Source organism: Ischnura elegans, chromosome 12 (genome assembly GCF_921293095.1).
Source record: "Ischnura elegans chromosome 12, ioIscEleg1.1, whole genome shotgun sequence".
In the NCBI taxonomy this organism is placed as follows: domain Eukaryota; kingdom Metazoa; phylum Arthropoda; class Insecta; order Odonata; family Coenagrionidae; genus Ischnura; species Ischnura elegans.
In genome coordinates, this window is record NC_060257.1 from 34934311 (window position 1) to 34960716 (window position 26406).

Below are 26406 nucleotides of genomic sequence, written 5' to 3' on the forward strand. Positions count from 1 at the left end.
CTGGATACCATCCCACCCCCTACTTCAGTTTTTAGATTACATTCTCCCGCTACTTAGTTTGTGATGAGCTCTGCCCTCATCTACCAAAAGTAACCTTAAGGTTGTTGCTCGGAATTTTTAACCACTACCCAGCTCTTTTATATCGCTAGATACAAAGTAAATTCGTAATTGTCTTTTTTGGATTGTTTGTTTAGATTGTTTATTGTACTGAGTAAATCCTGGTTAAAAGTTTGAAACTAGGTAAGCAATTTGATTATCAACTGGCTATTTTACGTCACAAAATACAAAGAAGATTCTGAATTATCCTGCTTGGACACCATCACTACCTCAGATTTCACTATCCATTTACTTAGTTTGTGGTGAGATCTGCCCTCACCTACCAAAACCAACCTTTAGGTCGTTGATGGAGGTTTCTGTGGCGTGGTGTAGTAGGCGCAGCTAGGTTTCCTGGTTTTCCTTCGCGTCGATTCATCTTCGTGATGAAAGTTTCGCCGGCGTTGCGCCAATCGTCTTCAGAAGAAGCCTGCTTAAACGCCAGTAAAATTGTCACGAAGATCAACGCGGAGGAAAACCCGGAAACATAGCTGCTACTACAACCTTCACGTTGTTGCTCGGAATGTTTTATCATTACCGAGCTATTTTACATCATTAGGTGCTGAGCAAATTCGTATTTATCTCGCCGGGATACTAAGTAAACAACACTGCTCGCATCAGAAGCCCGCGAATGTTGGATGCCATAGATGTTGTGTTCCTCCCAAGCCAGCTAGCCTGCGAGACAAGCGTTCCGAGGACGGAGACTTGGAAGAACTGGTGTGAGCTCTTCAAGAAAAGCAAGTCAGAGTGGAGGTATAGGGAGGGGAAGGGATGGCTGTGGATTATCAGCGGGTAAGATCCGAGCCCAGAGAGTAGAGGGGGTGTTGAGTCCTTTTGAGTGGAATAGGAGAGTGAGGGGCTGAGGAGAGCGGTCCGTAGGAGGGGAACCTGAGCGGAGAGAGGGGAGGTAGGTAGGGGAGTGTGGTTCGGGGGAGGGCTTCCTGTCCGCAAGCAACCGCCAGTTTGAGATTGGACACTAGAGTGAAAGGTTCACGACGCATCGTTTGAAAGTGCACCTCCGCCATGGAGGCCAGTTTTATCCTCAAAATATCCTGTTCAGTGGAGTAATAACCGTGTACACAGACGGGGCGACAACCTGTTGAAGGAATTTCGTAGCGTTCTGCCCTGGCCGCCTTCCAGGTTGGCATAACAGGTGCACCTGACTTGACCCGGTCTTATTCCAATCGTGTGTCGACTTGTAGGGGTTTCCTGTGGACGAGTTTTGTTTGATTTGTTTACGTTCCGCGCTTGGTCGCCTGGCAACCGTTGTGATTGCATATAGTGAAGACTTGTGGTTCTCCTGTGAACGCGATTGGATGTTTTGTTTACGTTTTTCACTTCGTCGCGTAGCAACCGAGTGTGCAAACAAGTTTTCTAGTGTTGTTATCTTCAGTGAGTCCCTTTTGGTGACTGTCTTTGCATCGGAAACGTGTTTTCAAGCTTTGGAGACTTTTATTTTATGGATTCTGTTCTCTTTTGAGAATATTTACTCCTGCACATGTGTGATAGATAGAAGGACGAGTTTTTTCACGTTGGTAACCTGAAGCGTTGGGCGGGTTTTCGTTCGAAATTTTACGAAGGCTAAAAGGTGGGAGTATAGCTGGTCACGACTTTTTTTGTGTGGATGCGGTCAAAGGAATATTAAGGCTGTGAATGTGTTTGAAGTTGAAAGATCATTCCGTTTCTTATTTCGCGACTTACGAAGCCAACGGTCATCAAATCCATCCATTCAAGACAACTATTTCGTGCAGAAAATTGAAGAGTTATTTCACAAAGCAGCAGGAAGATTGTGGCTAGTTATATTCTGTGTGTGTTTTTTTTTCATCGATTGTGCGTTAGACTGGTCTCACCGCCGGCATGAGCTCAAGATTTGCTCGCCTTTTGTTTTGTGTTTACGTTCGGGCGTGCTGCGGATAGGGGAAGATTGTGAGGGATAAAGTTGGCATATCACAGCGTCCAACCTTTAGTGCGCATCATCTGTAACTAACACTGTCTTTGCCGCTGCATTCCTACTCCGTTTTTTGCTATAGAAATCTTCTTGAGCCTGTTAATGGATTACTTTACCACATCAACGCACCTCTTGAGTGTTTTTGGCGCCTATATGCCCTCGCTATTTTGATCGTTCGAGACTTGAGGATATCGCTCGGTTTTTTGAAAGTTTTCCACGTTTCGGAGCCAACTTACGGAACGGTGATCGGTCAAGTTTTTCCTTTGATGAGAGCGATATGTGCCTTTTCGTTCTCTCCTAAAGTGTGGGTTTGTGTGTGTGAGTGGATATCCTGCGATTCAGCCAGGCGAGATACTCCTCCGGTTTCTCTTTACAATCGGGGCGTGAAGTGAACGGGAGACCGATTGTAATGACCAAACTTCCCCCACAGTTAGTTGTGTTCCCTACATGTCCCTGTTAATTTGCTTGTTCGGTGCCTCCGAAGCGTAGTGCGTTCGAAAAGTTGGTTCCGGTCACGTCACTTCTCTTTTCTCAATTAAGGGGGTTTTCGCTTTCGTAAACGGAGTTAATACCGCAAAGGGGATCAAATTAAGCTCAGCGCAATTCGGGTTGATCCTTTTTGTTACAGCAGTTTTCCGAAAAGGTTTTTTTTTTCAAATAAATAACTCTATTGATACTATACGGCTTTGTTTTTAATGATATCGGGGCAACATTTTGGGGATTTTGATGATAATTAATTTGGTTGGAAATATATTTGGGCTTTTAATTTCATGACAGCGTTAAATAATATATAAGAATTCCTACGTTAAAATTAAAACCGTCGGATTTATACCAAGGTGTAAACTCTTTGTTGCTGCAATAACTGATTGAATTTAGTCATTTTATGGGATTATTGATTAGATAAGGGTTTGATTTCTTGATTTCTCCTTTATTTACTGACATTGCCCCTTTGTGAAGGATCATTGGGAACTTATCGCTTGAAACAAAAGGGAGTGTGGTGTCGCTCCCGCATTAGCAAGTGCTTGTCCACGGAAGAGCGCCGTCAATTGTCATAAACACTCCCCCTAACGCCCTGGCTGCAACGAGCAATTGACAGCATCCGGTGTCATCGTTGTGTTCTACGCTTTTACGCAGTGATAGGCTATATGATCCACTGTCTGACTTTAATTCTTTCACAGTCGAACCAAACCACCGAATAGCCACTTCGATTCTTGGATGCCAAGAGTTCAAACTTTGAAAGTATCTCCGTATTGTCCAGTTCAACACCTTGTTATTTATTGTTGGCATTCGTTTCGTCGCCAGTATTGTTTATTTTCCATTGTTAATAGATTCATCACGCTGAGTATTGATTCAGTTGTTGTAGGTAATTGTTAGGTTGCCGATATTGTTGCTCGTAAGCCCTTTTTGATACCAAACTCGCCCTCGTCGGTGTTGTGTTTCGTGGAAGCGGAAGCTCTGGTATTTGTTTACCATCTTTCGGCCTAAGTCTGAATCGAACGAGTTTTGAAGATTACTTGCCGTTTCATGAGGAGCCTCCTTCATCCACTCAACCTCACGTATGAAGGAAGGATAAAAAGAAGGTTCAGCATCTAAGCGGAGAGGTTGGAAACAGCTGCCTGTCGTCGCCAAGGTCATATATTCGAGGCTTGCCCGTGACATAAGCCGGTTGGTGGCTAGTCAAGGGGGTGGTGGCTGGGCAGGAGAACTTCAGGAGGATCACAAAGGGCTCTCTGCTCACTCGCTTCTTTTTTTCACTTCACTTCTCGTCCTCCTTGCTTGCCGTATTCTATCGTCGCGTGGAATGTGGACTGAGGAGAGGCGCCCCACGTCAAAGTAGCAGCTGTCCTCCCCTCCTGCTCTCTTGATGGTTCATCCCGAAGTCTGCAGCTGAGGCAGGTGCTCCGAGAGCCCGTGCCGCGGATAAAAGTTGGAATTATAAGTAAAAAAAGAGCGATAAAAGACTTGCGGCTGTATCTCCTGCGCATAACTAAGTTTTAAAGGGCGGGGAAACAAAAGAAGCTCAAGAAAAAAGACGAAAGGGAATCGAGTCAAGCCAGTGGTGGCACGTGTCCATTTAGTTTTCTTGCTCTTGAAGCATCGGAACCATTTGGAAAGTATAGTTTACGTCTGATTGCCGAATTATTTCCCTTTTTCATTACGAGAGATTATCTCTTGGCCTCTCTCAACCAAGAACCATTCCTGGACTATTTACTTTTTTTGATAAAGTGGATTACTTAAGGAGTAATATTACTTGGTAAACTTAAATTCGATCTCGTACGATCGACTATGTTTGATTAACTTGCATTTGTTGGAGTTGGCCAAAACATTTACAGCGAACGACAATACTTGACAAATTCGAAGTTAGTTGGTTGAAAGAATATTCGTTCAACTTCAACCCGGAGTGGTTTATTGAGTGCTGAAAGGAGAGGCATGGTGAATAGCGGAAGAAACGTATCCACCCTTTGTCACTGGATCCGCCAAGCGGTGATTCGCGGTCGAAAGAAGGCCAAAGCTGTTTGGACGAGGAAGTTGAATCACCCCAATGTGGTTGTGAGGAAAGGAGTCCCCGATTGTAGTAAATACACGACGCTGTCGTCGTGACTTCGCGGCCTAGCGGGACAGCACCAAAAAGGAAAGTCAACGGAGACGAGGCAGAGCGAAAGAACGGTTATGAACGGGTCTTGGATAAAAACAAAACCGTTCCCAGGGGCGATGATCTGAAAAGGATTGAAAAAGGGGGGCTCTATTGTGTGCCGAGCGTGCTAATAGTAACCGAGAGGTTTGCAGAGAAAAATAATAATAGAAAACGCACCTGAAGGTTTAAGAAGATTACCTTCCATTTAAAGAGGCCATTAGCGACCCTTTCAAGCTGAAGGCCTTCGATTGTTTGGGTAACCCCTGGGAAAGTTTGCGTTATCTCTTAGTACTTTCACGTGATGCCCATGAAGTGCTAAGGTTCTCATTGTCCTCTTAGATGTTCGAACAAAGTTGAAGTATTTTTGCCGTGGAAACGTGAGTCACTATTAGTCTCCGTGGGCTTTAGTGTGCTCTTGTAAATTCCAATTAAATTATTTCATTCTTACTTCCCCAATGTAGAGGGGAAGATGTTTAGGTATTATTGCGGCTGTTAAAAGTTGAAGAAAAAGGTTGTGAAGAATACACTACAGTGGTTGAAAGAATCAGTGGTTCATCTGAAGAAATCGTAATCAGCCCTGTCTGAAAGAGATTATTTTCTCTGTGCATTATCCCCGTATTGTTAGTTTGTGTGGTCCGTGGACATAGTTGATAGTGGATACCGACGCATTGTTGTGATAACAATGTGAAATCTTTATTCCGAGGTAGACACTACTTGAATGTATGTGGCGTGTGCGGACTTTGTAGGAAAATACGCCACCTGAAAACCAGCGTGGTTGGCAGGAGGTGAAAATAAGCCCGCAGCCATGCTGGACGTGAGCTCAGGTCGGCGTCGCTCGACCTTCTACGTTTCCCTGGACGTGGAGAGGAAGAGGTTCTCTACCTCATGGAAATCCAGGGAAGTCAGTGCTGGGGATAGACTAGTTGAAGAGGACGAGGATGTAGCCAGCAGTGGGTGCATAGCGAAGAGGTGTGGTGGGGATGGCTTGGTCAGGAGTACCCCGGGTATCGTGGATTCTCCCCCGGCGTCTTCTCCGGGCCTGCTCCGAAGGGTGTCGAGGGACATTCAGGCGACGCCCAACGGGGCTGCGGCGTCGGCGGCGGCCGCCGCGACGGCCCTGCTTTTACGGCGGAAGGGTTGCGCATCTTCGTCGCCAGGGGGTGTCAGATCGGAGCCCAAGCAGAGGAGGAGGGCCAGGCTGCCCCTTGACCTCGTCTATCAGAACGAGGACGATTCAGCTGTGCATTCCGGTAATTCTAAATTTTTACCCTTATGATTCCATTTGAGGAAAATTGTAGCGTTATGGCATATTTATTTCGCTAACTTTTTCCAATTCTCAGGATATTATTGTTGAGGTAAAGAAATTGAGCAATAGTTTTGTAAATAACTATAATTATAGACTCATGAATGGTCCAAAGCTGGCTACTGACTAAAAGTTAATGTTTGGACTAATGTTAATGTTTTCTATCCCTAGCAACCCACTTACTGTTTACATAAGGTTGTCATAACTCGTGTTAAAACTGTTGATCTACGTAGAAGTATCGGTTATGTTATATAATAAGGGTGGAGGAAGTTTGAATAGGATAACAATAGAGTGGATGATATCAATGATATTCACCATTATTCGCCTTTGGGTTTGGTTGATTGTGTGGAGCGATAGATAATTTAATGATTAGACAAGATTTTTTTAGAATTTTGAAGTCCGTTCAAATCACACAGTGTTAAAGGCCTCCATATCATTTTTAACGCTTTTCTTTATCTGTCATCTGTAACTGGAATCAATTTTATCTGCTATATCAGCCTTGCAATCTAAACTCTCCGTCGAATTGCCCACAGTTCCATACGCGCGGAAATTATTGCCCGGTGTGCAAATTATAGCACACGTGCCAGAGGTACGACACCCCCTCAACTGTACTGCCATTAAAAAAAACTCTTCACTGAGAAACTCTTAGCAAGGGAAGAAATTAGTCAGTTCGGCTTGTTGCCTTGCCACCAAAACGAGTCGAAGTTAATTGATTATGTAATGTTATTCATAGCCCAACGAACGACAACCTCTCATCATACGCCATTTGAAGCCTTTTCTTTTTTTGGTGGAGATAGTGATCCTCACATCCTGTCTTTTCCTTCTGTGGTCGTTCATCAACCCGCAAAATGAAGGAGGTGGTATTCTTTTGTATGGTTTCTGAAATTCTCACGCATTTTCTTTACTTTTGATGACTCTTTATTACGTTCACTCAACTTCCGACGGTATAATTTAACTTATGGCATATCCTGTACACCTCGATGTGTATATTTTGGTAATGCACTCTGTGCGTTATTCTCCTATATTAAAGCATGCTATAATTATTAAAAATATTTAACGTGAGGTTTACATGGAGCATGTTCCAAATAACCTTTCCTATCTCCCATTCCCGAGTTAACCTTCCCTCTTCACATCTTAGAAAGGCATATTCCTTTGAATGTTATTCAGTTTAGATTTTATGGACTTCAGGATCTAAAAGAACTTCATACAGACTCAAGTATTGAGCTTTCATTTTATTCAGTCAAGTAACTCAGAAGGAAAAACAGTAAAAATAAGCATGTTATTAATATAAGCAGTTAAAGCGTTAAAATGCAATTTCAAGATTTTATTAATAATCCTATTCCCTTTTCCTTAAGTGTCAGCAATATTTTAAGTCGTGTCTTTTATTTTGGTTGGCGTGTTATGTTGGTGATGGACGCAGGATGTCATGATTATGGACTACAGTATCCGTGGTTTATTCTATATCGTTGGTCTATGTGTTCAGTCTATCCCGAATTCAGGAGAAGTGCACCGAATGGTTTTTAGCTGGATGTCTTGTGTTCATGGAGTTGGCAGTTAAACGTTTTCTTTGGTCTCACTGAAGAGTGTTCTCATCATTGTTCCTCATATTCCGTGGTTCGAGATACTCTTGGAAATGGGAGATTCCCAATATAATACGACCTTTATGGGCACTCAGTTTTCAGATGAGCGTTGTCCACCAGTACAGAATAGATTTCATCAATGCCTATTTTATTTTTCAACGAAATGCGTGTGCCTTTTATTGAGCTTAATGCGTCATAATTTTTATTATATTTTATTATTTTTGTGATATCAACCATATTTTTTCATGAGAAAGTACCAATTCGTTTTTATCTACTGTCCTTATTTTACCTCAATCCATCGAATCAGAAAAATATGTCTTGCAATTAACTATATCTCATTCATATCTTAAGATTCATTAATTATCTCCTCCGGCTTCGTCTAATTTTCCTTTTCTTTACAGGTACTGGGTGACATTTTCCATGTAATTCGTTGTATTTGTATACTCAGGTTTACATTAGCTCTCTAAGTAGGTTTTCGCAGGTTTTTCACGCCCCTCTTCTTGTGTGAGCGTTTTCCTGCAGTGGGTTTTTTCCAATAAGGACGACAGTCAATATCCTTAGGTTTTTCCCACGTTCACTAACATCTTTTTACACTTGGTAAATAGTAACTCGCTTAACTTATAATGCTAATTGTTGATTTAAAATGGAACTTCTACTTATTTTTATGCAATATCTCTGCATGTAATTTCACGAGCAACTTGACAATGTATTTAACTGCATATATTTTATGTTTGACGAGGGGTTAGATGGAAGATGGGACTTTCTAGTCCCAATCTCGCCCAATAAAGACGTATTATTATTATATCTGAATTGAGTTGATGAAATATAACAAGTTGTTCATCATAAAATAAACGGGAGGAATAAACAAGTATTCTTCTCGGTTCGATTTTCGTCATACCTCTTGTGAGAGGGATGTGGTTTTTTTATTACCCAAATTTTAGTTTTGAATTTAAAATTACGGAATGGATTCCGGGTGTTTTTCGACAGGCTTTTGTGTCTTGAGACTTTTGCATCGGATTGAGTGGAGCTCATTTCTTTCGGCTTTCTCGTCCCTCGAGCGTTCCGGGCAATTTCTCTTCGCCCTTTCGTGTCCGAAAATTCGTTGTTATTTATCGTCCGAATTATCGCATTAAAAGCTGCGAAAGCGCAAGAAAATAGCCCACTTAGTATCTTTCTACTCTCCCCCACTCCTATTTTTAAGGTCGGCTTGGAAATCTTCTCGAATCCCTACGTGTGTGTACAAGATTCGTTGAATGTGGAATGGAGATAGGTCAAGTGATAAGATAAAGTACATATTAGGGATTTGCAACACTTATTTTTTTAGTTTTAATTAGTTACTGGTACCAGTTTATTTTATTTTTAAGACAAACTATGAACAGCTCCTGTAATTCACAATATGTTCAAAATAATTCATCACGAATTATTTTGAACATATTGTGAACATATTTTGCTGGTTAAATATACGCTGATATATTGTTTATTTTTTATATTTTTTGCTAAGTTAAGTTTGAGTCTTTTAAGTTTTAAGGTGGGGCGGAATGGGGAAGTAAGGAAGAATAAAAAAAGACAATAATGGAATAAAGAGACAACTCTATGTTTATTCTACGGCGATTTATATTCCAATTCAGTTGAAGGCTGGGTCGATTATCCAATTAGTATTTATAAGAAATATATATAGTATATAGTTCTTATAAGAAATGGGCTCACAACTCGTGTGCAGGAGTGGATAGCGAAGCAGACGATTCTGTAGTACTTGTGGGTGAATGCTATGATTAGGCTTCAAAAAAGACTAACCTATAAGGTTTACTGCTCCTAATATTTCATTCGAATTAAAATACAATATCATACAAGTTGATTTTTCTTTTTTTTCTCATGTATAATTTGTTTTTCTGTTTCATTTTCAAAGTACCCCATTCCGCGCCATACCTGGGGCAGAACGGGGCAAATGACATAATTTTTTTCACTAGGGAAAAAATATATAATTAAGATTTTTTCCACTGTATTTTTGTGTTCCATATATTTCAAAAGGTCTATTTAAGTGTGAGGTGATTTTATCAAATCTTTGTGTGCTTGTTTTTTGATGTTTTGAACTGGATACCCTATTCTGCCCCGGGTTCCCCAATGTACTTTACGAGTTACTGTTATTCAGTTACCAGTGCAAAGGAACGGGTACAAAAATACGGATTTATTCGAGAAATCCGTGTTTCAGTGAACAACGGGTATTTTACATCAATTACACTCTAGTATGAAACTATAATACAAGTTAAAATCCCAAAATCGGTATCGTTAGCATCTACTCGGTTACTTCGTCTTGGGTTACTATCTTATCTCTGCTGCCAAATGTGGTTGCGGCCCGGGGATTTATTCACGAAATCCGTGTTTCACGACTGGCCGGATTTCTCGGGTCACCTCTCAGCCCTTGTGTTCACTAGACCTTCAAACTCCATCAGATATAGCATTCTTTCGGTCAACCCCTTAGGGCGACGCGCTGACTTCCAGAAAAATTCTCACCGGCCAACCGTCGTCGTGTTATATCAACCATGCCTTATGCATATCTTATTTCATCTCACACGAATATAAATACTAGAGACTTTTTCGTTGCATGTGAGCGGCTAATTACGTTACATCCCCTTTCTTCGTTAGGTGTCTCAAAGGTTCACGCACCTGACACAATTTGTGGAACTAGCTTTTGTAAGATTTTGTATGATATGCACAAGGGGACTGAATGGAAGAGGCCTAATTCCATCCCATAAAAGGCTGATTTATTTTGCCTCTAATGTCGCATTTAAAGCTGTTTTAAAAAATGTCCGCGAAGCTGTGATGAGTGCAATGCGATCCACTTTTATCCAATATTTTGCAGTGTAGTGTTTTTAATTGCTAGGAATAGCTTGAAGAAGATCACATCATAATGCATATAAATTTTGGTTAAAACCGCTAATTATACCTTATTTTCCCGTGAAACTCGGAAAAATTTGTCCGTCAGCGACGCGAGTGGCGAATTTTGTAAACCCATTAAATATGCGGTGGTTGACAACACATTTAAGAGGCCGACTTGAGGATCCTCTTTTGTATTATTCGTGGATATGCGGCTCAAAGAGGTGGAAGTTCATAATATCAGTCAAATGACTCATATAAATGTTTCTACAGGATTTATTTGACCACGACGCGTTTCGTCGTTACAACAGCTTGCAACAGATAATATTGTTGTAGTAACGAAATGTATTGATTCACTGAGTACTTGATAATGTCATTGTGACAAAGAAACGCGTCGTGTTCAAATAAATCCTGCGAAAATATTTCAGTGTCTCATTTAGCTAATAATTTGTCGGCTTCTCAATTGCGAAGATATCCTATCATTAGAGAAAAATAAATGTTTCTAATGGTCCCGGTGTTGATAACTTTCTCCTTGGGAATTGTAGCTACCCTAGACCGACATTTTTAGTACTAGTATAGCGGCATAACGATCGCTTTGTTGTGGTTTTGAATTGATCGGAATATTTTTAACCACTCATGAGTACGGCTTCGGCTATAAATTTATGTCAATGTTCGCCAAATTGCTTAAAATGTTGTACCATGTGAAGTAATATTCGGTTTCTGTGGGTGTTCAGGTATTGAGGAGGGTGTTTTTCTGAGTTGTTTAACCGAATATCCATGGATAAAGCGTAAGTGCTTGATAATGTTTAAGAAAGTTGCATTAGCATTGATTCGATTCTCCGACATTTTTCGCACACAGATCCAGTTGCTTCTTTTATTCGTATCATACCAAAACTGTCCCTTCTCTTATTCTTGAATGAGTGTCAGGTCGTGATGGTATGGGGGCCTTCACGCCTCGCTAAATCAGGCCCTCCATGCATGGGTGATTTGAGTGACAGGAATATTTAAGTTTTTTTCAACGGCTCGCGTCATGTGTATTGAGTTTCTGCGAGCTCCAATTCTATCAACACGGCAGTTTTGTTTCCTAAATCCTTACGGCACCCCCATTTATTTGGTTTCAAGGTCAAAAATAATAGATAATTTGGAAAAGTTGGTGATTTTTTTCAATTCGTGATTCTCAACTTTGCGTGAGAGATTCGAAACAAGTCTTGTTGAAAAATTTCGTCAATTAAGTTATAGAATTACTTTACTATGAAATTGATCGTTTAATGATGCCTTAATCGTTATTATTTATTTAAAAACAAATATTGCAAGTACACAATGCAATTGTGGATGCTAAAATTCAATCACCGAAGATAGTGCGTGTTGAGGCGAACTTTTTGAGCGACATCATGAGAGGTAGATCAGGCTATAAAGCTATTTAGAAATTTTCACGAAGAAGACATTACCTCCTTGATGAAATTTCAATTTCGACTAATTTTCCTAGTAGTTTTTCTTCGTAGTAGTTGCCCTTAAAACTCTCTGGCAATCTCTGCGTCCACCTATTCCGATTTACTGCGAGTTTTTCACAAACTATTTTTCTTTTGTGACGACAATAACTTTCAACCTGAAATATTTGAAAAATTTTGCGTTAGCCAAATTAATCGTAAACGTTTTTCGTGAATGCGTATTTGGGTGTAAATTGGGTGGTAGTTCTTATGTGACAATTTCGTTGTAGGATCGTCGATGGCTTGAGCCCTTTCGGTTGCTGTGCCCTCTTTTCTGTCGAGGTTCTCACGCTGGCGAGCTGTATACGTTATTATGGGCGTGGTCCGAGGAATAATTTACCTTCACGAGTCTACGAGTCACCGTGGCGGCATCTGTTGACTCAGCTCCTTTCCCTGCATCCGTGCACGTCACTTGAGTTGGATCTCACGGGGGGGTATATTCGGTGATAATACTCGGTTACGTGTTTCGTAGGTTCGTCATGCCAAAGATGTTTTTACTCGTGATGTTCCATTGTTTCTCGGTCGCATTATCGTTTCTTGGAAAGACATTACGTTCGGTTTCATGAACACTGTTCGAGTTACTCCCTTGCTTATGATCATATTATTCTGTTTTGTGTCTTCTCGCGAGTTGAAAGTTTTTTCGTATGATATCATCGCTTTCGATTCAACTTGTAGAATAATTTAAGGTGCGGGATTTGCATTACAGATCATGGTAGTAAATTCCTCTCGGGAATTCATCCGGGTAATCTTCTCAATCTCCATCGCTGCCGACGTTTCAATGAAATACTCTACGAAGATCGATGAAGTCCTACCTTAAGTCTTCTCTTTCTTGCTTTCTCTTCTCATCACGTCTACTCTTTCGATGAAGTCGTACGTGACAGACCTTGTTTTCGGAGTAAAATTGACTATTGTTCCGTGTAGTTGAACCTATTTTATTATATTAATCTTATAACCATCTTATATTAATCTATAATTGGTCTCTTTGGACCTTATATAATTTTAAAATGCTGAAACCAGTCCCTAGTTTTCCACCGACTTGCTGTTCGAGACGATCTAATTATACCGCAATGGTCCCGGTGTATTGCTTGGATGGTTAGAAATACGTGCTCAACGTTTCCATATTGTCGTCTTTAGTAAAAAAATTAGTATTTTGAAATCCTGGCTCCACCAAGTTAGTGCTTTATGGTTGTACATTTTATCTCTTGAGATAACGTTTTTTCTATTATTTTAATTTAAATTTATATTTTTTAAGCCGAGAATATTATTGGTGTAAAGGAAAAACGCCCGGCGTAAGGGCCCGGGGAATTTGCCGTCATTTGTAGCTTTTTACAATTTATATTTTTCCTAAATGACGTAATTGTCTTCTAATGTGGGTTTTTATGCCATGCGATGTCGAATAAACAAAATATTTCTTCTTGAAACGATGCCTATTTGTGGCTGTGTGTAGTTTCCAATGGTAAAGGTCTTCCTAACTCCGTTCGATTACTGTGAATGGCGTTGTGAAGTCATGATCTTCTTAAGCGCTTAAGTGTCAAGATGATGACCTAAGCGTTGGGGCGGAACTTCAATGAATCTAATGACACGATATTATCTTGGATCGGGTTTTGTGTGAAAGTTCCGTCAACCTCAATTTCTCATTTTCAAGCTAAGCCTCTGGTTGATATTTTATAGAGGAATATGTTTTATTATTGAGTAAATCACCTTTGGGGTTATTCCACGTCAAAATGTGAACACAGATTGATAAATTAGGCAAAACACGGGACTGAGGAAGAAATTAAAGATTTTATTATTTCCAAAAATGATTTTGCGCTATGCAGATACGAATGAGTTTATAGACTGATTTTACGATTAATAATTAAGGATTAAATGGAGTTAAATCTTGCTAAATGCGGTTGATGAGAATGTAAAATTTAAAGGAACAATTAAAGATTAGTAAAACGAGATGTTGTAATAATTCCACTGGATTTATTTTTACGCGACCTGTTTCATTGTTACAAACATCATTATCAAGTTGTAACTACGAAACGCGTCGTGTTAAAATCCAATGGAACTTGCAATGCATAATTTTATAATACTAAGTACTTCCACCAAATCGTACCATATATCATACAATATACAATTAAAGTTGTTAATTACAATTCATGCATGCATCTCTTTGATGCAAAAATATGTATTGATCACTGTGTAGGCTCTAAAAGTCTGTTTATCTCCATGTTTTAACCTCATAAATCATTCCTCCCTTGCCAGGCTAACCGAACGTGATTATGTCTAGCGAGGATTTCTATTATTAAGTTCGTATTCCAACCTTGAGAATGAGATAAGAAGATTGACTTCCGCATGCCATAGAAATATACGGGACCCAGCACATGTCCCTGCGGTACCCAGTTAATTGTAAATTTCGGGGTGTTTTTTTTTTTTGGAATCCGTAGTTTTTTTTCATGGTCATCTTCGTAATCGTATCAATCTATTTTATATTAGTAGTCCTTAATTATTCTCCTCCCCTCCTAGTACTATTCGGACTCGGACATACCCTCTTTATACCCTCTGGCAACAGAGGGTGTTGTTGGCTTCTTAATGAATCAGACTGATGGCCTCTAGTGACTCGAAGGCTATTTTCTGGGCATAGATTGCTTGAGCAATTAAGGACTGAAATCTTTTAGAGCGAGTAGTATAATATCAACCTAACTTATTTCCAGGTCCGACGCTTATTAAAAATGCGATAGATATTTTGCCGAACGGATAGGTATAGGAGTTCCCAACCCCCTTAGTTATAATAATGGACTTGTATTTAAATCCAAGTGGAACTCAATTGTCAAGATACTCCAACGCGTATCTTTTTTCTGTAAATGGCTTGTGTCCCAACATTACTGCACTTCCAATGGCTGCTTACTGGAAGTGTGTGGATGGGTGCAATAGACACTTACTTTGTGATATTGGTCCGTTCCAGAGGAGCGATAGACCCATCTTATGTTTAATCTGAGTTATTTCCAGACGAATTGGTTGAAAATACCCAAGTACACGTAAATTCTATGTGTTTCTTTAACAAAAAAAGCTTATGATTACATAATTTATGGCATGATTGCTGGTGGAAAAGAAAGCCAAAAAGCAGCGAAGCATGAAGTTTTGTAAGGCGCGCACTAAATTAGCTTACATCTTAAGTCGATCCCATCGTAAAGAGTTGGTCCGCTGTATATATAAATCGGATTTCCAGCCCCGTGGCTTTCGGCTTCCGGGGCCGCTAGCTCTGCGGTCGTTCGAACACGTGGTCACCTGGCGAGATTTCTTCGGAGCCGCTTCATCGCCATCGGCTTTTCCTCTTATCTGACGCGGAGTCAACTTCCCCCACACCGCCTCCTTTACCACCCTCTCTCCAAACCTGATCGTTCCTTTTTTCAAGGCCCGCTGCGGCATTCTGCGAATTGACTTACGACGAATTTCCGACCGTTTTTCCGGAGGAGCCACGGGTGGGAAAAGTCATCAGCGCTGACTCAGCTCGTGTTCCTACATCAGTACGCTCACGTAGCTCAGGCTTTTACAAAGAGCGTTTCCTGCCGTACGGACAGAATTAAGTCGTTATCGTTGGTCAATATGAAACGACGCTTTCATAAAATTAAGCCTTTTGTGACATTAATCTAGCTAAAGCTAATTGTTTCCTCCATGGAATACTTCTAACATGTTTTTTGAATGGCGAATTGGGGGCATATTATTAAGAATTCAAATTCTAGTCTCGGCTGAATGTTTACCGATTGTCATGGTTAATTATTACTGATTCCAATTTTTGATACAGTCCGATGTATTCCTCATTATGTGTACCCAATTTTCTATGAAAAACTATTGAGAATCACTCCATAGAGTAACCAATTTGCTCTAGCCTGATTAATTTCGTGGAAACGCTTTATATTGTATGACAGAATTACTGAAGAGATGGATTAATTTCGTGAACGGCAGCGCTTTTGCTAATCGCCACCGGGTCAGGAAGTTCATGACCTGGTGGCGATCCCGAGAACATTTTACTAAGTCTATTCGCAGGGAAAGCACTTCTACTTATTATTCTCATTACCGAAGTGCGATTAGTGGTTTACAGATTGATTAAGATTCGTGTGAAAACAGATTTTATTGAATTGGATGGTATCCCCATCAGATGGGTCTGAATCGATGAAAAAAGACTCACGCCGAACAGGTGCTTGCGTATTTGATCGTAACCAAGACCTCGGAAGGAATGACTTGGAGTGGTCATTAAATTCTCCATTCCTCCCGGCCGGGCGTGGAAGAAACTTCCGCATTGCTTCGCAAGTTTTGGGACCCAGCATCAACCCTTGTGGTACACACCTGATGGTTTTTCGTGATCGCCTTTTTTCTAAAGAGAATTTTTCGGTTTTTTCTCATGCGCCAAAGCTATCTCTGCTTCTCAACTTGTTTTACCTGAGTGGTATAGCTAGATTTTTGTTTAGGGCTCCAAGATTTTATCTCCATGCAAGTTTTTTTACGATATTTCCGCAAGTTTTGAGCTTGCATTCAGTAAGGATTATGGCGAACCTCAAGCCTTTTTATGGTGGTAAGCTTGTAGATTTATTTGGTCGTGAGCTTAGGAATCTGGATGAGTTTAATAGGTAAGAAAATATGTCGAACGTACGAAAGGTGCTTTACGGTTGCAAAAGAGCTGATTTAAAGCCACGTTAGGTGACCTCATCAAAAGAATCTATGTTAAGGTAAATAAATTACTTTTATGTTGGAGTAGTCCGAGTCTTCATGGAATGACGTAAATCGTGAGACCAACTCAAAGCACATTAACAGTGGTATCAACTCCTTAGCTCTGGTTTTTCTAGCATAGACAATCAGTAAAGGTATAATTTGCTGTCGAAATCTATTGAAGAGGACACTTTTCAGTCTAGTTTACGAAATTTGGGATGGTGATTACTACTGTAGCTCGTGCTGGTATAATTTTTTTGTATTACCTACTCCAGCTTAAACAAAACTGGAACATTGCCAAAGAATCAGAGAAATCATCATCATCATCACTGGTCAGTGGTCAACAATCCTAGGATTGGTTTGACGCAGCTCTCCACTCAGTTCTCCTATCAGCTAATCTTTTCACACCTACTTATTTCTTCTCTTTCACATCTCTCTTTACTTGTTCCATATATTTTGTTCGAGGTCTTCCTTTTCCATTCTTTCCTTCCACTTGTCCTTCGACGATTGTCTTCATCAGGCCATCATGTCTCAAGATGTGGCCTATAAGGTCTTCTTATTAAGGTTTTCATGAGGCTTCATCGGAGAAATAATTTTTTTTTGATATTCGTAAATTATACTTTCCCCTGTATTTTCATTGTCGTGATGTCGTGAAAACTAGCTGTTAATACATTAGAGACGTTTGCAAAATCTTAAAAAAAAAATACTTCATAACCATAATTGCTTGGAAAGGAAATAGTTTTTAGGCTTGAGGATGAAATGTCGAAGTTTCTCACATTTTAATGTAGCGCAACGCTCATAGTTCCCTCTTAAGATGGCGGGATGCGTAATTCATCGGAGGCGGTATCTTCCCTCTGTTGTACAGTCACTCATGATCGAGTTCATTTCGATAATTTAATACAAAAAAAATATTAGCACCGTTTTTGATATTTGGATCTCCCGAGTGGAATTCGATGTTAAGCCCTGGAATAAGCACCACTCGCGTAAAATGGCTTATAGAGAGCATGCGAAGGTATACCCGATAGTCGCTCAGTTACTGTCTGGATTTCTTAAGCCGTGACCTCGAAGTTAGCCGTGAGCATGCCTTAGCTGAATTCTTTCCGCGATCGGAAAAAGGAAAGGATAAAACACTGGAAAGAGTGAGCGGTTGTAAATGTACTCAGCTCTGACGTCACATTCGTGTCTTCACAGTTTCTACAGCAACCGAGTGAAGGCCGAAGATTGATAAATGAACTGAACATTTTGAGCACTTAACTAAAGCTGTTAATTTTGGATTTGTACTTGAATAAATACGAAGTTAAGATGATAGGTATATCATTTAAAATAACCATGTATTTATTTGCTACTTGTTCTGTGAACTGGTCTTGTGATTTTATGACTTTATCGGATAATAATGGCGCCGTTGAACACAGGAAACGAGTGCGTCACCCAGCGTGAGAAACGCTGGATTACTCAAGTGAATTTGTCCTACGAAGGATGTGGCTTCAATGTAACATGTATAATGCTGGGAGCGTTGACATAAGCGTGTCGGCTGAGGTCAATTGCCTCAGTGTTTTCGTCAACTTGCACTTTCCATGGGAAATATTAAACCGTTTCACCGAGCACTATGAAAGTTGGACATGAAATACTTTTTCAAGGAGTAGGTTGTTATACTTTCTAATAATTTTTAAATGGAGCCTTAACGGCCTCCATATCCCCCATCACCCATGGTGTTGCGAACTATTTCGTTTGGTGAAATGGTTTTGTTGTTTATACTTCTTTTTAAAAGCTATTTCACTAAAGATAGAGAGCTGGGATTTTCTTTACCGTGTGGCTTAAGAAATTAAGCTTCTAATTGTTTCCATTTAATTTCTTACTGATAATTGTGGTAATTATTTAAACAAGCTATAGTGACTATTTGCGAGTGAGTTTACTCGTTTTTAATACAATTAAATTTCCGTTGGAATTGTTTTTAATACTAGGTGTTTATGAGAATAGCTTTTACTCTTTCCATACATGATTGGGATGCACTGAATTAAAGAAATGTTCACTGGCAGGAACTTTTCGGGTTTGGACAGTAAATATGTATCTAATACAGGATTATTATATAAGATTGGCGGGGTTTCAGTAAATCATAAGAATGTTGTAGGGGAATTTCGATACGAAATGTGACTGCATTTAAAGGGTTGCTTATGGGCAAAATATTTCGCGACTTTAACCTCGTAATGAACAGGATTATTTAAGCAATTACAACTATTGAGGAAGAAATGCCTAACTAATGTGTTGACGGAAGTTGAGTATCGTTTGGACTTAACGGAGGCTGCCCGATCCCTACTTGAGTCGCTTGTGGAGGGCACTTCAAGTTCAGCGCTCCGTCCGTCGAATAAGACGTTAAGCCGTGGTCCCTTTGGCGCCTTTCGTTAGGATTAGGCTAATGTCGACACCGGGTTTCTCTCGTGCCGAGCGGATAAGGGTGCACATATCGAAATTTATTGATTAAGTAAAAAAACTGTTTGGGACGACAAATTCGAAAAAAAATAAATAAACATAAACTGTAAGCAATTCTGTTTTCATTTAAACCATGCTCAAAACCGCACCATTCTTTCATGATAACCCTGTGTATATTTTCATTCGGGATCCAGCATGAACGATACAATAAACATTGTCGTAACCCGTAAGACACGGCTGCGTGAGGTCATATTCCCACGAGTTTTCCCCACTCCCTCCTTTTCTGTGATCGACTCGTCATTCCTCCCTCTACCGATATATCCGCTATATGTAGTGTAGCGCGATATAATGAGTTTGAGCCCCGTGTTCCCAGTTGCACAAGAGTTGAAAGTGAAAGGACGCCTTGGTGATGGAAATGCGATCGAACCAAGCTGCTTGCCAACGCTGCAGCGGCGCGCCATTTCGACACGATTGTTTTTTGTTTCTTCTTCGAAAGACTTCGAGTGGGTCGTATGTGGTACGAAGTTACTACTCGCGTTATTGGGTTGGAGAGGGAAAGGTTTTGTGTACTTGTCGTGAAATGATGGACGTGCACTTAGAACTTGAATTTTTAGTCTCTGGTTGTTGGTGAACTTTTTTTGTCTTTTCGGTCGGTGATTGAATTAGTATTAGCAGGAGGAAACTCTATCATGTGTTTCTTAGCTAATATTAGTTTCGTTTTATTAGATTCGTGTGAATTGCGTTCATTTAAGATGTTAACGTTCTCTCAGTATACATGTGATTGCATTGCTGTTGCTTTCTAGGAAGTTCATTAATTTGTTTTTAATGCTGCCATAAAGGTTGTTTGTTTTCGCTAGACAATTTTATTCGTGCTGACCAATGGTTATGGACTGTATAATTTTCCTTTTTTATATGACTTAATGGCTTTCTCTGAATGGCAATAATTTATTTCTATTGTATTTTATGAAGAAAGTGATTTTCCATCTAGTGCGGAAATATGATTTCTCCAATTGGGTAACATACGAAGAAAAACCTTAGCATTTTATTCCTTGATATTTGCAACTATATAGGTTTCAGAAACAGCCATTTTCCATCTAATTAAATCTTGGGTTTTTTGTATACGTCGATGAAAAAGTTGCATCTTAGTAAAGTGGTTACTTCGTTTTGACGTTTTGGATGCAAATAACTGATGTAAAATCAGTTTTTTTAATTATGATAATTATTTAAAATATAAGTAATACAATAATTCGTCTTTATAAGGCGAGTTTGGGACTAGAAAGTCCCTCCTTCCACAGAACCACAAACTTTTGGTGGAATTGTAAGATTTGTGTAGTAATCCGTTCTAATGGCATTGATATCTGTGAAGGAGATTTGTGGAACTTTGTATGGAATCCCGGTCAAGGCTAATGTCTGTCTTATTTTGAATTTTTCAGCCTAAAATAATGGAATTGTGTGGTTAGTGGCTAATCTTAGTTGAAAGGAATCTCGTTCAACTCCCTGGCCTAAAACTAGAACGGAATGAATTTTCGAGCCACTGATTTTTACGCTATTCTTTTTCATGGGTATCCATCAATTATTGATCCAACTATGATTATATACCGCAACGATAAGTTGGAATATGAATGGCCGAAATTTGGAATTATTCCTTCTCTGAACATCAAATTTTGTTCAAAGCATAACGGCTGTGACCTTCGTTTTGCCATTACGACGGCGTACTTTCTGTTGTTCGTTATCTATAAATATATATGATTACATTTTATGAATGGCTGCGGCCTTGGAGAAGAGTTACCCCGCCCAAAGTATTTCCTCACATTGATAGCGACTATAATATTTTGCAGTTGATAAGAAATCTTTCAAAGGTTTCGATAATGTACGTGTAGCGACAATGTGGCAACATGCTATATGCCGAGAAAGGATATGTGATATCTGTGCGGCCTAAGCCACACTTACAATTAGTACTTTTGAGGAAAGCGGAGAATATTGGAATGATATCCTCACCGAATCACATTAGATTCTACTTACGTTGTGTTAATGCATACTACTTGCATAATTTTAATGGATAGTACTTCCTTCGTGATTACTGATTACATGTTCTCACCAATATTTAATTTGTTTTCCTCACCTACTTTGTCTTATGTAGGTTTTTCTTTTAATCTAGTTGCATATTATAGGTTGATTTCTTCAATTGGTGTATGTGGGGAATAATGTGCAAATGGTTCGATGAATTAAGTAGTATTTAGTATGCGAAAGCATTGTGTGTTATGGAGAGGCATGTTGTGTATCCAGAGATAAAGTACTTACTAGTGAGTTGTAATATTCTACAACTACTATATTTCTTAAGTCGAGCTAATAATTGGATGTATTGAAAATGTCCGAAGAATTCATATCTGGCTTGAACTTTAAGCTGGGAAAGGTTAAATATCGACGAAACTGGTTTTGGGAGGGATTAGTTAATCTTCTACGGTAAGAAATATAACCTCATATAAGCTAAAGCTTTTAACCTGCCAAGAGCGAGACGACTTGTGAGTGAATTAGACCCCGTAATCGGGAACGATTCCATGTGTACACTTTTTTTGTCGTAATCTACCCGTTGAATTATTACGGGATTCAAATTATTTTGCAATGAAATTACTGTGTTTTTATTGCTGTGGTGACATCTATTATTAAGCATTCATGGTTCCGCTTCGTAAGCAATCGCTATATTTTGTGCGTTCTGTCGTCCATGATAATTTCAATGTGACAATAGTTCCTAAGAATCAGCCATAAATAATCTTAGGCGAATTAGTACAGGGCATGGTGATATGATGGGGTCAGCTAAGTCTTAGGTCATTATTATTGACGTATCCCCTCGCGTTTAAATGACTTCCTTGCTCTTTCCTGGTTCTTAGGCGAACTCTGTGTGGCTTTCATTCAGTTACTGAATGCGTATTGCCACGGTCGGGCTCTGATATTTTGAAGGCTCCTCAAGATTTTTCGCTTAAAAAACTTGTTAAATTTTAATTATTGTAATATTTCGAATACCCGTGACACCTTAAGCCTGTCGCATATCGAATTGCCAAGTAAAAGACTTTGCGAGAGAATTTTCCCGGGAGACTGAAAGCGTTTCCGTCTTTCCGAGCTCTCCTAGTTTTTTGTGTGTTATTTTTGCTTTATAAAGTCATATTTTTCCCGTGTAAAATATGAGTCACTTCTATTGCATCAATATACGTTCATATTTGTTTTCGTTTACGTTACGTTAATTCAGATGAATGGGCTTATATGAATGAAGATAAAAATCCTTCGTAAATTACCACAGAATTTTTTATTGGTACGACACGTTTCGACGCGTCGGCGTCGACGCGAAGGCGTCATTTTCGAGTACCATTAGCGTCGCATCAATAAATTCTGTGTAAATTTAAAAAGGCTGTTTATCGTTATTCAACATGAATTTTCTCCAAGTTACAGCCGAATCTATCGATTTCATAAGGACTTTTATTTTTTCATTCATACAGCCATTGAAAATTCATCAGTTTATTGTACGTGCAATTTAATGGTCCATTTACACTTGACGATGTAATTCTTGTTCCCAATCGAAATTAAGCTCTGCTGACAGTTCTCCGAATTAATGAAGGGCTTCATTTTTTCCTCCTTCTTCCATCATCAGTCTCCCAACCTGTGGTCATGTTATCGTGCCGGGGTGGGGTTTGAGTTTCTGAGAGCGAAATCGCAAGTTTCGGATGGCCAATAGCCTGCGGTTTCCTGGCATGTGTTCTTCGATGTTCGTGTTTGTACCCGAGCAATTTTCTCGCCCCAATGATACTTTAACAACTTTTGATTCTCCGGCCTGGAGCGTTATTTTTTTCCCTGCGGTTATCCTGAAATGCACACTTTAGGTGCATTGCACGATTTATCGAAGATCATCATTCTTCCGCGAAAGCAGTGAGTCGCTGTTTCGAAAGCCCGTTTCCTGATACTTCTCTTTCCTGTCGTGCAGGGAAAACTTCAGGCGCTTCGGGTCGCCGATATGATTTCAGAATTGACATTTGAAGAATTTAATGCGTTTATCTTAAAATTATAAACAAATTTTGATCGATATATTTATAATTTTGATGTAACGTTAGTACAATAAGAGTTGTCAAAGTATTTTAGAATTGGTTTGTATCATGTTCTGTTTCAATATTCTAATAATGAGTATTTACGATGCCATTTCTATGCGATACGGTGTTATGCTACGAGGAATGTTGGTTGAACGGCCTTGAATACTTTGGCCGTTACTGGTTGTTATTAATTTGAGGTAAAATTTCGGTTAAATACCCAGAGTATTTCAAATGGGTGATAAATATCGGGATATTTGCGTCTTTGTTACCCAAGAACGTACCATCTTAATCGGTTTACAATTTTGTTTACATTTCTGTTTTGATTTAAATATATATACCTCTCCGATTTATATAATTATTTTCTGTGGTAATGTAAGTAAACTTATATCGAGCGCGGAATGTTGGTTGAGTAGCCATGAATACCCGGGTCATTATTAATTTAAGGTATTGTAACGGCTAAATACGCAGAGTGCTTAATCTGGTTGATAAATATCGGGGTATTTCCGAATCTGTTACTCAAGAATATGCCCTCGCAATTGGTTTACAAATTGAATTCCTTTTTAATTCAAAGGTTAATCCTCCCCAATGTATACTATAATTTTTGTGGCAGTTAACTTAAATCCAGCGAGGAATGTTGGCTGAGTGTCCAAGAATTTCGCGGGTAATGATGAATGAGAGGTTATGTTACGGTTAAATACCCAGGATAATAAACGTAGGTGATACATATCGGGGAATTTGAAACTCTTTCTCAAGACTGTTCCCCTGTAATCGGTTTACATTCGCGATTCCGTTTTAATTCAAATCCCACGATATTCAATTTTTTGTGGAAGTAAACTTACAGGGTGGAATGTCGGTTGAGTGGCTGTTAATGGTCGTACCATGCACCCTTCTGGTAAGTGGTTCGCCATTGAAACTCGCATGCATTCGTCGACTTGAAAAAAAGCCTCTCGTGGATCTCCGTAGAACGACATCGTATTTCGTTGGGACTGCTTGTCGCCTCTTTTTTCCTCCCACATGTGAAATTATTAAACGTGTTAAGCTCCGGCTGCTAGCGACTCGTGTGAATGCGGACAAAGAACATCGGTATGGTTCACGCTTGGGAGGCTAGTTCATCTGCTGTCGTTCCGATGCAACCTCCATAAAAAAACGAGCCGGATATAATTGCGTGAATGAACAATTTTGAAAATAAAAAAAATATGTGAGGCGTCTTAGCTAACGGGACTGCAGACTGAACTCGACCCAGAAAAACGCTTATTACATACTTTTCATTTACATTTCTTGGAAATGAAAATCTGGTTTTTAATTTTCCCCGTTCAGGTTTTCATACAATTCATAGAAATCTGTCAAGGTTTAGATTTTATACTTCTATAGGGATTTGTTCAATTAGTCTCTCCGTAAGTAAATTTAACCCGGAGGGTACTTCAGATCTGAGGTGATTGATCTCACTTCAGATACAAAAATTACGTCGGGTTTACATACAACAATTACTTAGAGTTTACGTACAACAATGACATCGAGTTTATGTACGCACGCACGCAACGAATTTCTCTTGACTTTTTAGTTCCCATTTCTCAGTTCTGCAGGTGTCTGCTGGGTGTTTCTTTAACAATCGGCTTATTCCAAGTAAATACTATTAAGTCATGGCGCAGATTCAAACAGGGCAGTTAAGGGGAAAGAATATGGGTTGGATTAAGGGCAATGTTGGTGTTTATGCTTATTTTAGGAGGTCGTCTCATAGTCTGCTTATGTTGAGCCGCTTTTTTGCCGTGTGTTTGTTATGCCGTCGATCTCGGTTCACATGGGATCGGCACAATTTACCCGCGGTGTACGAAGGGAGTGGCATTTGATTCCTGAATCCCTAAGAACGATTGGAGAGTCCCTCATGGAAAAAATGAAGGGTAATTAGGGGCGGATTCAGCGTCAAATTTGGGGGGGGGTCATGACCTGAGTCCGGGGAGTATGGAATACCCCCGGAAGAGAGGTGCGTTCTCCCGTGTAAATTTTTTTAGAATATCGCACTAATGAATAATCAGTTTTTTAAATTTGCATCTTACTCCCGTAACTCCTTTAGGAGGATACAAAAACTATTACACTAAAAAGTGTTTTATAAAATTCTGGAAAGGGAAGAACGGAAAGAAACGGCCCCGAATTAGTTACATAGGACAGGTTATAAAGGGTGTTAAAGTAAATAAATACTTCGCTATGAATAGGCTAGCAGATATGAGGCAGAAATGGAGAACTGCATCAAAGCAATCTTAAAATTGTTGACTAATGATGATGATGAAAATTTGGCGGGGGTTTGACCCCTGTGTCTCTCCCCCTCTTATGAATGAGATATGGAAAATCTTACCGGTTGTGAAAATCCGAGAAATCTTCCCTGATACCATTGCCCTTGTATGGACACTGCGCAGACGCGTGGAGTGCGGGATATGTTTTTCCACGGCGAGGATGCGCCTGCCTCGAGTCGAGTCGTCTCCTCTGGGGGCAACCGGTCTGTGGGAAAATCTTGAAGCAGGGTGAGTCTCGTCTCCAATGCTGCTGAGGAGAGGGAGGAGCAAGAACAAGGGACAAGTGCTCAGCAGACTCGCTTGCTATTATCATCTCAGCCATTCATGTCGGCATACCTCCTCCCCGCTCTCCGAGACCCAACTTCTCATTCTCCTCGCTTCTGCTGCTTCTTCATCATTGTCTGCTTCCCCCCCACCCCCCTTACACCCCTCACCTTCGAGAGCCCAGATCGAGCTCGTAGTCATCTTGGAAGACTGGTGTCGCGTTGACGTCAGTGCTTCGTTCCTCCTTTGAGATTAGCTCATCCTCTACCGGTCGGGCGCCGTTCATTAAGGTGACGCGTCTAAATCTCGTGCGCACCTAGAGTCAGGGATGTAGTCACGAATATAACGAAAAGAGGATCCTCAAGTCACTCTGACATTTTTGAAAACTGATTAATATGCGACCGAAGTGGCAACAGAAATCACCCATCAGTGAGATAGAATTGGACCTTCTCTATGCAGTCCCCTTGCATGTAGCCTTGACAGTGGCGTACAGTGGAGTTCGGGGGGTACGGACCCCTCCCCCGAAATATAATAATAATTATTTTTCTTCATGAAAGAAAACAAAATATTGAAAAATCATGAATTTAAAACATATTTATTTAATGACTGAAGTATTTTTGGATTAGTAAGAGTGTTAAAATGAAGGAGATTACCCAGTGGAGAACTCGAATAGCTTTCACTACCAGTGTTAAAATTAGTTTAAAACCCATTACTTTTCCCCCATGGTGTTGGACCCCCTCCC

The 26406-nt window shown here is 40.0% G+C and overlaps 1 protein-coding gene across 5 annotated transcripts in view; it reads left to right on the forward strand.

Moving 5' to 3' along the window:
• The window catches only part of LOC124169455 (ras GTPase-activating protein raskol), a 548145-nt gene that overhangs the window by 419009 nt on the left and 102730 nt on the right, over positions 1-26406 (forward strand). Inside the window, exon 1 of one of the 5 annotated variants that reach the window (XM_046548070.1) lies at positions 1078-5926. The exons of the other annotated variants lie outside the window; for them this stretch is intronic. Coding sequence (XP_046404026.1) covers positions 5482-5926 — 445 coding nt within the window. The 5' untranslated portion in view covers positions 1078-5481. Of the gene's footprint in view, positions 1-1077; positions 5927-26406 lie in introns of those variants that run through there. 5 annotated transcript variants of the gene reach the window in all.